Source organism: Diplotaxodon limnothrissa, linkage group LG6, assembly GCF_057381915.1.
Source record: "Diplotaxodon limnothrissa isolate DT_005_m linkage group LG6, D_limnothrissa_male_GT1.1, whole genome shotgun sequence".
Lineage (NCBI taxonomy): Eukaryota > Metazoa > Chordata > Actinopteri > Cichliformes > Cichlidae > Diplotaxodon > Diplotaxodon limnothrissa.
The window spans coordinates 35106395-35124187 of NC_140601.1; the positions used below are offsets into that span (position 1 = coordinate 35106395).

General features: G+C 40.8%; 2 protein-coding genes across 3 annotated transcripts in view; both read left to right on the forward strand.

Moving 5' to 3' along the window:
• Positions 1 to 1540: 1540 nt before the first annotated feature.
• On the forward strand, positions 1541 to 7075 carry as3mt (arsenite methyltransferase). Its single transcript, XM_085355125.1, has 11 exons — positions 1541 to 1638; positions 1966 to 2014; positions 2872 to 2999; positions 3079 to 3229; positions 3513 to 3649; positions 3740 to 3809; positions 3927 to 4008; positions 4086 to 4217; positions 4891 to 5030; positions 5117 to 5239; positions 6082 to 7075. The coding sequence occupies exons 1-11, from the start codon at positions 1622 to 1624 to the stop codon at positions 6187 to 6189; spliced, it is 1137 nt and encodes a 378-aa protein (XP_085211251.1). The 5' UTR covers positions 1541 to 1621; the 3' UTR covers positions 6190 to 7075.
• A 1678-nt stretch (positions 7076 to 8753) lies between these two features.
• The window catches only part of cnnm2b (cyclin and CBS domain divalent metal cation transport mediator 2b), a 50871-nt gene continuing 41831 nt past the window's right edge, over positions 8754 to 17793 (forward strand). For both annotated transcript variants that reach the window (XM_085355115.1, XM_085355116.1), the window contains exon 1: positions 8754 to 10366. In XM_085355115.1, coding sequence (XP_085211241.1) covers positions 8881 to 10366 — 1486 coding nt within the window. In that variant the 5' untranslated portion in view covers positions 8754 to 8880. The remainder of the gene's footprint in view (positions 10367 to 17793) is intronic.

The window sequence follows — 17793 nt, forward strand, 5'->3', positions numbered from 1 at the left end:
ATAAAAGATGCCTTGTGAAACCTCCACAAAGAAATCTATGTCTAATCTCTTTAAGTAGCCACAACTGATGAGACTACACCATTATGCCATGCAATTAATCTACTTGGAGTACCTGAAAAGATGCACAAATTGCAATTCTGCAAAGCACAAATGTTTCAGCCGTTAGTTTTACGGCTCGAGGAGAAAATGGTTTCCCAGAATTTCCAGCACAAATGGAAAGTAACTTTCTGCATAAACAGTTAAGCTGATTGACTTTTGCCCATCAAAGCCTACACAAACTCGAAAGTGCTTTATCCGTTAATGCTTTCCGCAAGCTAGAAGATGTCATTGTGTAATTGTGGTACATGTCGTCGAAAGATGAGCTATTTTTCATATTGTCTGATTCTTTGAAAAAATAACGGAACTGTATAAAATCTCAAAACCACTTTATATTACAAATCATGTACAACATTCTGTAACATGTTCATGAACCAAATAGTTGCTTTAATCATTTTTATGAAATCATTAGCTTTATCATTATGGACAGATTCTTTTTTTTTTTCTTCTTCTTCTTCTTGTGGGTATTATTGTTTTTTTGTTGAGAAAGACTTAAGTTCTTCTGAGACTTAAACTGAAGTTGTGTGAAGGGTACGTTTAACTAACAGTACAGTAGGTAATTTGTTAACAAGATCAGGGGCATCTCGCCAAAGACATTTTTCTTTCTTCATAAGTGTGTGTGGTTTTGCACTTCTTGACATAAGCCATTTATTATGACAACTAAGATGGATGTATGTTCAATAAAAATGCTTAATTGTAGTCAATCACTGTGTCCGTGACTTAATTTCAGAGTGGTTCTACTGAGTGATGTTATTGTAGAGGTCAAGGTTCCTAACAAATGGCGCTAATCAGCCACTGACAAGCTGATTGGAGCTTATCCCAGCTGTCATTGGGTGAAAGGCAGGGTCCATCCTGGGGGTGCCTGATGGCATCTCCATCCATCAGGCATATGTGTAAAGTCCCATACACATGTAATTAGGATTTTGTACAATATCACAAGCACTCCTTAGTACTTTCCCAGAAGGTTGTCTAACTTTGTCAAAATTTGAATTTTGACTTTTAGTAGCCTCCCATATGCTGCTATGCACCTATAATGCTGTGTATGTTCCAGTTTGAAACTGTGGCACTTTTGCCACATATAATAAAAACGGTTTACTTGCAGGTGGACAGCTGTTTTTATTGTAAACTGATAAACCGTCACTGACCACATATGGAAGGCACCTTACCATTTAACAAGAAGGCAACATTATAATATAGTATAATATTATTATATTCTGTAACTCCTAGTTTTAATTATTTATCTATTATTATTGAGCTGAATGATTGGTGGGAGTGTCCCATGCTTCCTCTTGGAAATCCCCATGAAATCGATAGCCTTGTTTCTATTAAATCAAATCAAATGCATTGAATTAATACAGCAACAATGTGAAATGCTGTCACATCGTTGCTGTTATGTTAGGCAGTGAGGCAAGTAGAGGGCGCGCTGGTAAAACAGGAAGTGAAACGCACAATGTTCGTTCAAAGTAAGGAAACTTGACAGCACACTGAGATTTTCCTTTACTTGGGAAGCGAACGTAATGTAACCATGGACCATGGAAAGAGGTAAAAACAGCCTAATCCTTGTGCATTGTCCAATTTCAAGCTGCAGCTGTTCTAAATTCAGCGAGTGACGTGTGTCAGGTTGAACCTTCACCTTTAATGTTGTTATGATACGTACACGGTTATTTTAAAGAAACAATAGTCATAAAGTGTCAAGTTAAAGACTAAAATAACTTGTGATCTTGTAATGTGACCTTACTTGTAACTAAAGCTACATCAGTTTAAGTCAGCAGAGAACTAGCAGTGACTTGGCGTAGGCTAACTTACTGACGTGTATTTGGAGGGCTAATCTGTAACTCATGTTTTCTTTTTTCTTTTCTTTTTTTAAAGTACGTGTCCAAAGGGATTCTCTGATAGCACGATTCACGTGGATGTGAAGGTAAAATAACACCAGTCGGTAGTGGGACTGCTCATGACAGAGTGTTGTTAGCCTATTTTCAGTATTTATGTAACTGTTAAAACAGATCTGGCCCCTGATGAGTAAATGATCTGTTTGTACAGATCATCTGTCATTTAAAAATAAACACATGTTAGCCGTAGTTGTGCTCATTAAGGTGTCTGTCCAGCAGTTTTGTTCCATTGCTTGTATGGTCAGTTTCCAATGCAGCCTCAGAGTCAGACAGTATCAGAATCACAATTTGTATTGACATTATAGCAATGAAACATTAAACAGGGAAATTGAGGTGCAATTACCTCAGTGCAAAAGAAGAATAGAAATTAGTGTATATATACCTATCTATATATCTGTGCGTGTGTGTGTGTGTGTGTGTATATATATATATATATATATATATATATATATACACACACACACACACACACACACACAATCGTTTCCATATTGTGCTTCTTCCCGTTTGCTGGTGTTAGCTTAAATACCAAGGGTAACTACAATTGTAAACATGTAAACATGAGATCATGCTGTAACAATGTAAACATTGTATATGTAAGTTGTATTGAATCTGGTTGTCCGTAATTTAGCAGTCTTCAGCATGTTGATGGCTGAGGGATAAAAGCTTAACAGACTAAGCTCCTTAGTCTATTATGTCTTTATGGCTCTGAAACGTCTGCCTGAAGGTAGATGTTCAAACAGTGCATCATCATGGTGAGATGGGTCCCAAAGGATTTTATTTATGTTGCTGAGACAACGGGCGCAAACAAACTGTTTATTTATAAATAAATAGTCTGCTTCATAATGAGGAGCTACTGTTACCAAGATTTCTTTTGTCAAAAAAGGATTATTATGGCAAGAGGCTGAAGAAAACCTCAGACCTAAAGACCAATGCCTGTGTGGCTCCAGTCCAGCCCACCCCTGACTTCATTCGCCAGGCACTGAAGAAAGTACACCCTGAAATCACTGCTAGGTTAGTGGGTTGCTGACCTCTCTGTTCTTCTAGTCACACTTCAAAATCAGTGAACCTGATATGTTTTTGTCTCCCACAGGTACTATGGCTGTGGTTTGGTTGTGCCAGAATGCTTAGAGGGCTGCAGGATACTAGATTTGGGCAGTGGAAGTGGGAGGGACTGCTATATGTTGAGTCAGCTTGTGGGTGAGAAGGGACATGTCACTGGTATTGACATGACTGATGGCCAGGTATTGAACATCCGTATCGCTGTATTGGCCTTATGATTAATCGGTGCATCCTAGCTGATGGTTAAATGATACTGAATTGAACTCAGAATATCTCCAAAACTCTATTTAAGGCTGTTAAAATCTTCTAAGTAAAGATTTTTCAACTTCTTAATTTGTAAAGACAAAACTCTGTTCTGTATGCATGCATGCCTTTAAATACAACCAAAAAGTTTTGGACTTATTGAGTGATACTGATAAATTCTGATAAATACCTTTTTATTTTTTTTATTTTTTTAAATTCCAGCTGGAGTTGGCCAGGACCTATGTGGACCATCATATGAAAGAGTTTGGCTACAAGAAGCCAAATATAAATTTTGTCCAAGGCTACATCGAAGCCTTGACCGAGGCAGGTCTGGAAAATGACTCGTTTGATGTAATTATGTAAGGTGTCTTACTAATCCTTTTTTGTGTGCAGTTTAACAATATATAATCATAGAATAACAGTTTTGAACATCTTCTGCTTTTGCTTAGCTCCAACTGTGTGGTGAATCTTTCTCCAGACAAGAGGCTGGTACTGACTGAAGCTTACAAAGTACTTAAGGTACGCTGCTTCTCATTTTTTAAATATTGTTATTAAATCTTCAATCATAAAACTATGAGAGCAAAGCTAAGCAAATATTTACACATTTACATACACTTTCTCATTTTTCCTCATTAGGATGGTGGTGAGCTGTACTTCAGTGACATTTACAGCAATGGAAGACTAACAGAGGAAATTAAAAATCACAAAGTGTTATGGGGTGCGTCTAATTAATATTCTACTGCCATAAATTGACAAGCACCCACCAGAATATCATAGTCTGTTTTATCTTTGCAGGTGAGTGCCTTGCTGGAGCACTCTGCTGGAAGGATCTCCTACAATTGGCTGAAAAAGTGGGCTTCAGCCCCCCACGGCTGGTTACGGCCAGTGTCATCACTGTTGACAACAAGGAACTGCAGGACATTCTTGGTTTGACAGCTTTTTTACTTGCTTGACTTTTGCATTATTTGCTTGATACAGAATTACACTCAACAGCCACTTTGTTAGGTACATCTGTTCAGCTGCTTTTTAATGCAAATATCTAGTCAGTAAATCACATGACTGCAGCTCGGTGCGCATAGGCATGTCGACATGGTCATGATGACCTGCTGAAGTTCAGACCGAGCATCAGAAGGGGGGGGGGGGGGGGGGAGGTGATTTAGGTAACTTTGAATGTGGCGTGGTTGTTAGTGCCAGATAAGCTGGTATGATTATTTCAGAAATTGATGATCTACTGGGATTTTCCCACACAGCCATCTTTGGAGTTTACAGAGCTCTGGAAAAGAGTAAATATCCAGTGACATTCATGTCAGTTGTACATACAGGCACAATCGACATGAATGATGCTATCAGAGAATCCTTTTGCACAAGTTCTTAAAGAAGAACATTTTATAGATTAACCCTACAAATAAACATTACTAAGTTAGCTTGCACTATTATGTCACTGCTGGTTTTCTCCTAACCTATATTTATGTAGCTACAGTTACAACTAATGTAACATTACAAGATTCCAAGTTATTTTACATTTTGAGAGCTGCTAACCTTCTTGCATGACCTGAAATTTATTTATTTTTTTAATTTCAATCTTGTGTGTTTAATACAGGTGACTTCAAGTTTGTTTCTGCCACATACCGCTTGTTTAAGGTCCCCAAGGGGAACACCAAGAACTGCAAAGTCATATATAATGGTGGCATTACAGGGGCAGAGGATAGTTTCCAGTTCGACTGTCAATACACCTTCATGGTCTGTATATTCTGAATTAGAATATACATCAGCCTTCTACTCGCTTAAACTGTGCAAATGATTTCAGATTTGGATGTATTTTGTAGGCCAATGAAGTTGTGGAGGTGGATGGAGAGGTGGCCAACATACTGACACATTCCAGATTTGCAGAGGACTTTACTTTCCAGCCACTGGGGGGCCCCACTGGGCCCTGTGGAGTCAAACCTAAGGTCAGTGTTGTGTTTAAATTCTTGGATGTCTCTTTTACACATTAGGGGTCAGTATGTTTCTGGTATCAATTTGTGTGACACGCCCAGAGGGCAGAGCGCCTCTGTCAAACTGCGCTCACAAACACACATGCATGTGCTTCTGCATGCTGTACATTCTTGGACATTCACGTACCGCTCAAACATACATACACACATGCACAAGCACAAGGTCAAGCAGCTGTCTTGGACTCATAACCAGACTGTGGAGTCATGCTGGGGAACCTTGAACAAGAAGGAATGTTCTACACTCAGCTAATAGAATACCATTTCATCAGGGCTTGCAATCATTTTATGCACATACACCTCTAACAGCACCGCTTTACATTTTTTTAAAAATGAGTTCTCTAACTTGTTAACCGCTCATTAAAGATTTTTTTTCTCTTCTGATATGAGAAATAGAAGTAAATTAAAATGGTAAAGGCTTATTAAAATCCACCTCATTATTAACAGTTTGGACAGTGTGAAGTCTCGTCTGGAAGAGTTTTCTGTAATCACTACAGCAGTGTGCTGATAATAGTAATAAAAAAGCCTTTGGTCTTATTCATGGAAAGAACAGCTGCTTTGAAATTGTGACTTAATGAACAACCAGTAACTGATAAAGGAAGCACAGGGCCATAACAAGACTCTGTGTAGAGGAGCCGGTGTTCTGTTATAATGTACCGTAATAGTACCTGGATTCACTTTTTCAATTTTGTGACCTTGCTTACAGTGATTTGGGATGAAACACAAATGTTACATGATACATTCTTGTAACTGGGTGCTTGTTCTTTTAATGCTTCTGCTTGGCTGAATTATTCATACAGGCTGGCATTGAGGACCCTTTTGAGCTGGCCCTGAAGTTGGGTGTGCAAGGCCCTGCATCAGCCACTGGGGGATGCTGCAGCACACAGTCTGCTGGCTGCTGCAAATGATGGTGGGAAGAGCACAAAGAAACAGGCTCAGCTTCCTGCCTACCAATAATGTCTACATGTTTGGTGAACTTCCATGAGTATTAATTAATTCATTTTAATTAAACATAATCATGTTCCTCATATATGACCTCACAACTTCATTACATCGATAAACAATAAACACCTTGTGGGTAGATCATAATTTAATAGATACTGGTTGCTCAAACAACTTCACCCACCCAGTGTATAATGGAGACATCTCAGCTGGTCAAGTTTTAGTTTCACTTTGGAACACCCTGCATTGCAATTACACAAAGCCACCATTTGCTTCACATACTGAATGACTATGTGAAGGACTACAAGTGTATGGCCTGCAGAGAAATGAGTTCTGCTGATGACTTTAAAATGTTTTATTGTGTAATCAAAGTGTTTGTATTTGAAGTTGCTTCAAGTGCATATGAGCCAATTTAAGGAGCCAGCATATGATTTAGGACCATAAGGAAAAGAAATCTCACATCAAATAATTTTAGTTTGTCTTATCAGAGTGAGGTGGTTGTTAAATTGTACCAACTATTTTTTAAATTAAGGTTAGGGTGGTTTATTTTGCTATAATGTCAAAGAAAATAGTTAAAATTGAAGAGATCTGCTCCCTGCTTCTAGTTTTCAGCGGTACTATCCATTGGTTTTGACTGAACTGTTGTTGAATCAAGGGTGATTAGAAGCCACATAACATTTTTGAAGTCTGACACTGGTCCACAGGCCACATGTTCAGAATCAGAATCAGAATCAGAATGGGTTTATTGCCAGATGTTGAGGTTTACAACATTAGGAAATTGCTGCGGTGCTTCAGTGCAGACAATAAGAATTAAAGTGCTATGTAGAAAGAAAGATATGTGCATGAGATATACATGAGATATATACATGAGAATAAGAATTATGAGTGCTACGTAGAAAGATATATACATGAGTGCAGGTGGTGATCAGTGCCAAACATATATACATGAGAATAAGAATTATGAGTGCTACGTAGAAAGATATATACATGAGTGCAGGTGGTGATCAGTGCCAGACATGAAATGATGCAGTGACACAGCGTAGGGTCATGTGTTAGTGGCGGGGACAGTCATGTGGTTATTGTTCATGTGTCCAACAGCAGAGGGGAAGAAACTGTTCTTGTGGCGAGAGGTTCTGGTGCGAATGGACCGGAGCCTCCTGCCTGAGGGGAGCAGGTCAAACAGACTGTGTCCAGGGTGAGAAGGGTCAGCTGAGATCCGGGCTGCACGCCGCAGTGTCCTGGAGGTGTACAGGTCCTGCAGAGATGGGAGTCTGCAGCCAATCACCTTCTCAGCAGAGCGCACCTAGGCTATAAATTATCTTGCGCAAACAAGATAACAATATCACTTTGAGGGATTTAAGGGTTCTGCAAGTGCTCCCAGTTAATATTTTATGAAAGGATTAAATATGGTAACAATTCATTAACATAATTATATTGTATAGATAAAAGGAAAACTTTAGTAAGGTAAAATAAAAATGCAACAAATTTAAAACCTTTTAACAACCATGAGCAGTATTAAGAAGAGCAACTTCTTCATTTGTGCCTCATTTTGTCATATGCCTGCTTAGTCTAATTATCTTTTTACCCATAAAACTGACATTGTTTATTCACACAATACTTTTTACTTCCCTTAAAACCTGTGTTTTAGTAAATCGGTGCTTAATTGTTTTGCAGACTGGCTTTAAGATATGCTTCAACAAAAGTGTACAAATTATTTCTCATTATTGTGATGGTTATGTGTTATTTCTGATAAAACACAATAAATATTAATTAATGAAATGACTCTTCTATTTTCATCTTTGCTCCTATGATGTAGTGCATTATTTCTAAAGGTACAAATGCACATTTGTATTTGGGAAAAGCTTTGGTTAAGGGGACCAGTTCAAGACATGGTGGTCAGGATCTCTCGCTTTAGTTTCATTTTAAGTTTAAAGGGGGAAAAGATAAATAGTCTAATAAGAGATAATTGTATTAAAGAAATTGTTTTTTGTATTACACATCTCAATGACGTATATGTATATGTGTTTAATGGTTTTGACAACTTTAACCTCTTCAAGTTAGTCAGTCTAAGAACATATTACTGTCCACTGTAATACCTGTCATTAAAATGAGACATGATATAGATAGTGCTTCGGAGTTTCAGCATGCAGTATGATGCAATGCGATAGGAGGAAAACAAATTAACATGTCCCAACCTTTGATAGTCTATATAGATAAAACATGTTGTAGTATTTATTTTAGTTAACCTTTAATCTTTGCACGTGCCTTTTTTAAACATTTAGACCGGGTATTGTGATTGTCTTTTCTAGCATGATATGTTTTAAGAAGTCACGAGTAAAGTCCTATCTGTCTCCTAACATGAGGTGCACTTGTTTTGGAATTTGATTCGTCAAGGAGGCTGCGGACGCCCCGCCTCCCGGCCAGCGGAACCTCCCGATTGGTCGTCGCCGTCGCCTGTATCGGGGACACCAGGGGAGGCACGAGTTGGCCCGTAAGCCTGCGCTCGCGAGTCATCAGTGTCGGACACGTAGTGGGAACGAGCAGGTCCCGATGCACAAGTCACGGCAACCCTGGGCGGAGATGAAGGCGGACTCCGACTGGCTCTGATTTTTAAAAGCCCTTTTCATTCAGGAGGTTGGTTGCCAGTTGTTATCAATATGGCAGAACCGTTATCCCAAGCACCCACCGCTGCAAAAATGGCGTCACTTAACCGGGTCCGAGCTTTGGCGATGATTTTCTTAACTGTCACTGGCTGCTGTGTCACCCCGACAAGTGGCAAGGAAGGGTCCGAGGAGACCGTCATCATAGGGCTCCGACTGGAGGACACGGACGACATTTCCTTCATGGATAAGGGCTACCTGCGGGTGAGTGAGCGCTCTCGGGTAAAATTAAGAGTGTACGGGCAGAACATCAACAACGAGACCTGGTCCAAAATTGCTTTCACGGAACATGAGCGGAGCCGGGTGATTGGGAGCATTGACAGCTCCTCGGGGGATAACCAGAGCCAGGAGGACTCGTCCGGCTTGCACCCCTGTGGTTTTAGGACTTCGGATATAATGATATTGCCCTACATCATCCTGAATCGAAAGACATCCGGTATAGTTGAAATTGAGGTCAAACCTTTGCGAAAGACGGAGAGGAGTAAAACGTATTACCTTTGCATCGCCACCTCGACACCAGCCGTGGCCGGGATGCACGACCCGCGGACGGAGAACACCTGGATCTACCACGATGGGGATGACACCAAAGTGATAGTGGTGGAGGAGAAAAAGTTTCTGCTGCCTTTCTGGCTCCAGGTCATCTTCATCTCCATGTTGCTTTGCCTGTCCGGTATGTTCAGCGGGCTGAACCTGGGGCTCATGGCTCTGGACCCCATGGAACTCCAGATAGTGCAGAACTGCGGCACGGAAAGGGAGAAGAATTACGCCAAAAAAATAGAGCCGGTCAGGAGCCAAGGGAATTATTTGCTATGCTCTCTTCTGCTCGGGAACGTGTTAGTGAACACCACGCTAACCATCTTGCTGGATGATATCGCCGGTTCGGGCTTGATTGCTGTTGTCATGTCCACCATCGGTATAGTCATTTTTGGGGAAATTGTGCCACAGGCCATCTGCTCCAGGCACGGCCTCGCTGTGGGAGCCAACACCATATTCCTCACCAAGTTCTTCATGCTGCTTACCTTCCCTGCGTCCTACCCAGTCAGTAAGCTGCTGGACTACCTGCTCGGACAGGAGATAGGAACCGTGTACAACAGAGAGAAGCTTCTGGAGATGCTGCGCGTCACGGACCCCTACAACGATCTGGTGAAAGAGGAGCTGAACATCATCCAGGGCGCGCTGGAGCTCAGGACTAAGACTGTAGAGGACGTGATGACGCCGCTGAGGGATTGCTTCATGATTCCTGGGGATGCAACGCTGGACTTCAATACCATGTCCGAGATAATGAAGAGCGGCTACACGCGCATCCCCGTTTTCGAGGGCGAGAGGTCCAATATAGTGGATCTGCTCTTGGTCAAGGACCTGGCCTTCGTGGACCCGGATGATTGCACTCCGCTCAAAACCATCACAAAGTTTTACAGCCACCCGTTGCATTTTGTGTTCAATGACACCAAGCTTGACGCAATGCTGGAGGAGTTTAAAAAAGGTAAGAGAGTTTTGCAACAACCTTTGACACCTGGAATGTGTTAAAGGTTGATGTCTGTTCTAGGCAGGTCTTTCACATGACCACTCTCTTTGTTGGATAAGGCAAGGTAGATACATGAGTTATGTAATCGTTTATGATGCAAGGAGTCACTGAGTGCATGTGGTGTATCTATAGGTCAAATGTCTAAAATCAGATATTGAGCAATAAAAAGAAGGAAGAGGAATTCCTCAATAATTTCTTGTACTGAAGGAAAAAGAGATGAGGGAGGTAGCAGCAAAGGTTCTTTCCCCCTCAGACAACACTGAATCTGCCACAGGTGTAGATGCCACATCTTCACAGGTCACTTCCTGTAAAGTGGAGAAGCAGGTGGCCTTATCATTCTCCATCACTTCCATTAAGTGTTAATGTTCACACTCTCTCTCTCTCCTCCTGCTTTTCCTCCTCATGCCTTGCCCTCCTCCTATTCAACCCTTTTCACACTTTCCCATTCCTTTCATCTCTTGCTCTCTCTCATTTGTAAATGCATTAGGACATGTGGGAATAGTGCAACAGCAGCACTGAGGTTATCAGGTGGGGGCATCTTGTTTGAGAACCTGCTTAAATCCCTGTCTGCCTCTCATGCGCTTGCTTCAGAGTGATGGTGGCGATAACTCTTTTTTTGTCCAATCCTGGAATGCAGTCGTGTGGATAATGAATAACAACCTCTAACACCCTCAAGCCCCCCGTGTGCTGTGTGTATTTGTATGCGCATGGTGTTTGAGAAAGATGTTTACCTCACCCACGGTTTATCTGATGTTTTGCATAGCCAACCCCCTCACTGTTGTTGCTTCTGACTAAGTTATTCCTGGAAAGGGTTTGTAGATTTGGTGCTGGACTGGACTGATGCATATACAGACACACCTGTCAGCAGCTGATTTATGAACTCTTAAAACTAGGGGGAAAAAACATGACTGTTGTGCGCTTATTAGAATATTCGCTTCACTTTAAGAGGATTAATTGGGAGGAAAAACAGAACAAATCAGCGAGCTCCATTACCAGAAATTAGGTGTAGTTCCTCTGCCAAATTAGCATTACATAATATACTATTTGGGGAGGGGGGTGTTTGTTTATTTATTTTCATTACAGCTGACTAGTCACAGACATGCACCAGTTTTCTGAGTCAACAGAGAAAGTTCACCATCCTGTTATTTTATCAGAATACTAAGATCAGCAAATGTTTGCAATTTCTTTTTATTATTACATATCTCTGTTGTGATTGTAGTAGACATCTGATGACTAAGATTTTGTGTGTTACAACCATTTAGTGAATATTTGAATGTTTGTGTTTACTTGTGTTCCTGTGTGTGTGTGTGTGTGTGTGTGTGTGTGTGCTACACAATGGCGCTGAATCCACAAGTCACTTCATTGATAAGTAATATTGCAGAACATTAACTGGGAACTGTTTTGGTGGAGATATCATCTGAATTTCAGGAGTGGGAACACTCCTACCTTCACGCCCCCTCCGGCCTCAGCCTATAAAAGCCCCCCTCCTCCAATACCTGCTGTTCTCATTTTCACACCCCACCCTTCCCCCTCATTTTTCCCTCTCTTCTCCTCTTCTCCTCTCTTCCTTTCCTTCATTCATTTCTCGTTAGTACATGGGGATCTGCCCGGCCCGAGAGCCGTTGCCAGTCCCCTTCGAGGCCTTCCCCAAACCGCAGCACCAGTCACACTTCCTCATCCCTCATCGCCCATCGTTACCGAGGATGTGGTCCCTGCTAGTGAAAAGAAAATAATTGGGTTGTTGATTCATTAGTCACCATATTTCAGTGACACAGAAACTTGTGTGAAGTTTTTATTTTTGTAAGGTAGCAACATTTTAGAATAAAATAGAATAATCCTTTAATTGTCCCACAAGGGGAAATTTGGTTGTAACAGCAGCCAAAAAGACACATATACAAACAAACAGTACACAGGACACAGAACAGAAACATACACAATTTTTCTTACATATTTACTTTTACATTTTCTTCTTAAGGAAGGAAAATGTGCCTTGCTCTGATGGAGATTTAGTAATTAATAATTACACTCCTGCACAATTTGTTTCGACAAAAAAACAATAAACTAAGACAAACCGTTTTCTACTCTTTTTAATTAGATGCATATTTTTCTATCTATCCACTTTCTTAACTCCTTATCCAGTTCAGGGCCATGCTAGCCTGGAGCTTATCCCAACTGTCATAGGATAAGAGGTGGGGTACAACCTTGACTGGTCACCCATCTATCACAGAGAGAAAAGGACAGCCGCTTATGCTTCCAGGCAATTTAGAATCACTAATTAGCCTAATGAGAATGGAGCGATCCCACACAGGCGCAGGGACAACATCCACATACCAAACAAATAAAGATGCCAGGCAGCTGACAGTCTCAAATCCAGGGCCCTTTTGCTATGAGGCGATATTCATAACCACTGCACCACTGTTCCACTCGTGCTTAGTTTGCTTTAGAGTCATTCCTCAGTTTGTGCACAAGCTGCAGATGTGGTCGGAGTTTAAAACATCTGCATGCACCTCATTAAATATCCCGGGGCATCGGTTCATGTTCCGTCCTCAGCATCCAAACACTTGCTACATACCTAACACTGAGTTTATGTTTAAATAAAAGCTGCTGCCTAAGCAGCCGTGACATACTTTGGTTTGAAATACTTAAAAAGAGACAATTAATAAAATAATGTGAAGTTTTTCTCTGTAGAAGTATTTTGCCCGTTAGCAGAGAGAGTGTCTTGTTGCATAATGATGCTTTAAATAATTCAGCTCCATTCATCTCAGATATGTTTGTAAATGGGTAACCGGGTGTATCTGTTTGCAGTAGTTAGTTGCAATTTGTGAATTCTGTTCACATACTCCCACTAAAAGACGCATACATTAAGTTTTCGCATCATTACACCTGCATACTTAATCATAAACACTCAGCTCTGGAGGGTATAGCGTCTGTGCTGCTGGCAGTGCACCAGAGGGGAATTCAAGGGAGGCAAGTCATAAGCAACTGCTGTGGGGAGGCCTGCGGGGTCAAAGTTTCCCGTCAATCTGGCTCTGTTCACAGCACACACTCAGTTCAAAGTGCTTTGTATTGTAAGTCATTGTTAATTAATTTGATGCCGCTTGCGGAGCTGCATAGTCGTTTGGAGTCGGTTACAAAAAAAAAAAAGAAACAGTCCCAAAACATGCTGCTCACGGTAGAGACTGTGTTAGAGCATCGGATCAGAACTTTTTTCATAAGTTGGTTCCTCTTCACAGTTGTGGATTTGTAAGAGAGGATTTCAGACTGTGCAGCATTACATAATTCACCGTGATGCTGATTCTACTCTTTGTTAAGGTTTAAAAAGATTCTCAGAAGTGCTCATTTTACTTGAAATATAGAGAAGCCACCATAATCAACGTGCCCCTGCTTATGTTTTACCCAGCTCCATCGAGGTCCTAGGTCAAGGGTTACAGTGAGATTCATACAGGAGGTGTTTAATGCAGGCAGACACACTTCTGGAAACTTCTGACCCTTCATTAATTGCTCTCCATCTGCGACTGCAACAATTACTGTCATCTGGGGGTTTCTTGTCAAGCTGCAGCTTTACCCGTTAATGAGTGGGTCAGTGAGTGCCTTTTGGGACAAAACCAAGTAGCTGGGGCAAAAACAGGAATTTAGCTGCCCTTCTGGCTTCCAGTTATGTGCGATATTCCTGAAAGTGCAAGTTAGTCACCCCTTCACATACAGTGTTCCAAGCTTTTTGAGAGGAGGAATGGATTTACCGTAGGCATGAGAGCTCAAATCAGGTTGCACACATGTTCCTCTACACCACTCTGCTTTCTGATTCTGGGGAAGCCGGGCCACTCGTGCAGCATCAGATGCACGGGCACTTAGAGTCAGTTTATCTTATCTCCTATTTTCAAATCGCGTGTGTGATTGATGCGGTTATTCTCCTGCGTGCTGGTGATAAATATGTTATTTCACGTGCATACTGTTTAGTCATGCCTACAAGCTATTATGCCACATTCTTCTTTCAAAGCACAGCACTCATCTGCAAACCTTTTCTGCTGTTAAATGAAAAGTTCATTCCACCGTGGTCTTTTCAATTCAACCACTGTTTCCTAGCCCAGACTGCACTGTATTCTTCACTATTTTAGAGTAAAAGTCCCCAGTGTAAAAGAACCTACATGAGAACTGGCACGACTTGAACTAGTTCCCTAATTGCTGCAATATAGGCCAATCTATGCTTAATTCAGATTCAGCAGCCTTGCAGGCTCTTTGCTTAGGACTTTGTCTTAAAGTGAAACTCATTTTTTCTCTTTTGGGCCTTGTTGAAATACTGACAGCAGTTTGTGTGTGTTGCGTTTTTTTAATGTTTTTATTCTTTCTGGGGGTTTGTGTGGAGCATGTCATAGCAAATGTCTAAAAAGCGTGATGGATTGTTTGCCTGGTAACCCTCGGTTTTTAACGCTGCATCAAGTGTTGGGATTAAATGACATCATGTTGGTAAGAACACTTAATGTTTCCTGATGAGGGACACCCCTTTGAACTCAGCGTGACTTCTTCTGCCAGCCGCTCACTTTATCAGAACTAATTACCTCGAATCAAAGGTTGTCTGCATTTCACTATACTTGGTATTACAGAAGACGGCATCGGCTGCAGATTTTCTCTCGAGTGGAATGTAATATCATTTAAAAAAAAACCAACACTCTGCATTTATTTATTATTTAAACACTTATCTTTTTATAATCATATCACTTGTGATTTCTGCTTATTTGTTCAGGCACCTGTCTGCATGGTTTATAAGAACAAAAATGATTCACTTGTAAACATATTCCTCTGTTTCTGCAGCCCTTTTAGGAGGTCTTTGAGAAAGAAGCCAGAAAACCTCTGTTGTAGTAACCTGTTGTTTGGTAACTTCTTGTCTGTGACTCAGTTTAAAGGCCCACACAAGTTGTTAATGCGTGTTTTAGCCCGTTTACTAAAAGCGATGAATAACTCACTGCCGCCAGATTTTCTGGCTCTGGGCGTAGTTTTGGAGAAGCCTGTTGAAAGCGCATTATGTAATCCGTCACGATGAAATTTTCATTGCTTTTCTTTGTATTAAGACAACACCTGACAAAGGATTTTTCTAGTTCACTAGTTGCCGTTAATTCATGCGGTTAGTTCACTTATTGTTGCTGATTGAACCAGACAAGTCATTTATTAACTTAATCATTTGGGAATACCAGAAAATTGTTTGAGTTTTTGAGAAAGTAGAGTTTATATATAGTAAGCACAGTACTACATTATGGAGAATTATTTAATAACTACCCTTTAAAGGCCACGTGCTGACAACACCTGAAAAAGCATTGGTAATCTTCATGTGTTGAGGTAACCAGCATGATTATCTAATGTGAGAGAGACTGACCAGGCCCACTGAAATCTTACATGTATATACTTACATGTTTTACATGATAAGCTGTCTTTGAGGTTAATGAATAAAGTGCAAAAGTACTCACATCATCTTTTCAGGGATATCATTTATGGTCTCAAAATGATCACAGACTTGAATAAAGAGTTGATGTAAAGAAAAATGTCTATCTGTGGCTGATCTGTGGTCATATGAGCTGGTATACTGTACTGCTTAAAGCCTTGATTATACCAAGTTGTGGACATAGACATGGACAGCTGGAGACACCATGGCTGAGTAGCTATTCCTATTATACTTATAATACTTATCCTATTATACTTACTTAAAGGTGTGCATGCATAACAGTTGATGGCTTAGATAAGACACACAAAAAAACAGACAGGGATTCGGACATCTGCACAGATCCTAGCGCAGACTGTCCAGTGAGGAAATTATTGTCTGTCATATCCCAACAGACCCTAACAGACTTGAGTGTGTTACATTAACACATTCTGAACTATTGTGGAACAGATCCTCTCCCTTAATTCCACATTGTGTTCACCAGCAATTTGTGCAGATCATATGCTTTCAGGTGCTGGAAAAACATTTTTTAAAAATGGTAAACAATGGCATTAAGACTCCTTACTGAAAAAAGCTGAGGATGGAAATGCTGTAGAAAGAACAGAACTAGAAAGCATTCACTAGAAAGTACTTTGTGTATATATGTACAATGGAGTGCAGAGATGCAGAACTGGATGATACGAGAAGAGAAGCTACGTGTGAGTAAATGCATCCACCATCTCATGGATTACTGGCCACCTGTGAGACTGAGCGGTGCTCTGTCTGATTTGTCGATGTGTACTAAAGCAGCTGTGCAGAAAGGTCTCTGTCCTGTCTCCATTGCTGTTCACATTGTACACCTGCAGTTCATGGCAGATATAGAGATGCTGTAACAGTTCTGTAGTTGTTGGATGTTTATGTGGCAGAAGGAGGAGGGCAAAGAACTAGTTGATGATTTTTGTGTAACTGTCTGGAAGGAACTGTCTGCTTCTTAATGTGAATAAGACCAGAAAGATGGTTATTGACTTCAGAAGGAAGAGAATGGCTTCATGACCTGTGTCTATCATGGGACAGGATACTGACGTAGTACAGATGTATAAGTACCTGGGCTGAACTGGAGGCTATATACTAAAAGGGAATGAGCAGACTTTCACTCGAACCCATCTGTCACTCCTACTGCACACCTCACCACTCTCTTGCTGTCCTCATACATGTCCTGCTCCACACTCACGTACTTCTCAGCCGCTCCTGACTTCCTTATGCAGTACCACAGTTCCTCTCTTGGCACGCTGTGATAGAGCAGGGCGATATGGCCAAAAATATTTATCACGATATATATTTGAAAATTTGCGATAACGATATAACCGACGATATAATTGATGCGAGACAAAATACAACTCCACAACATTACTAGCGCAAAAAGACAACCTTCCATTTATTTTCACTTAAATAAGAAGCTGGTTTTTATGTACATTAAAGCTTTATAAAAATGTAACAGTGCAAATGCAAATTCCTTGCTGAAAGTTTAACCAAAAGGCATTTCCAGTAGAAATGGGCTGACATATCCTGAGCATAACCATGTATAATATCCACTGAAGTTAAAAAGAGGTGCTTTGCAACATTAAACTGCAGTGTGCAGTACGCATTTTTCGGACCATAAGGTGCACGGGATTATAAGGCACATTAAGCGAAACAAAGCAGTCAGATAAATCAAACTTTATTAAACTCATTCTTCTTGCTTCCTCCACTTCTGTACCATTGATTCATTAATGTTGAATTCTCTGGCAGCTGCTCTATTCCCATGTTGTTGCAGTATATTAATGACTAACCTCGTATTGTGGATGGATTATCTCAGTTGTTCTCCTGACTGAAGTTTGGTCCGTTTACAGCATCCTGCCATGCGATTGCATTTGTCTCTAACCATGAAAAACCTTCACGTTAACTTTTATAAGTGGAAAAGTGTTAGTGTTCGTCC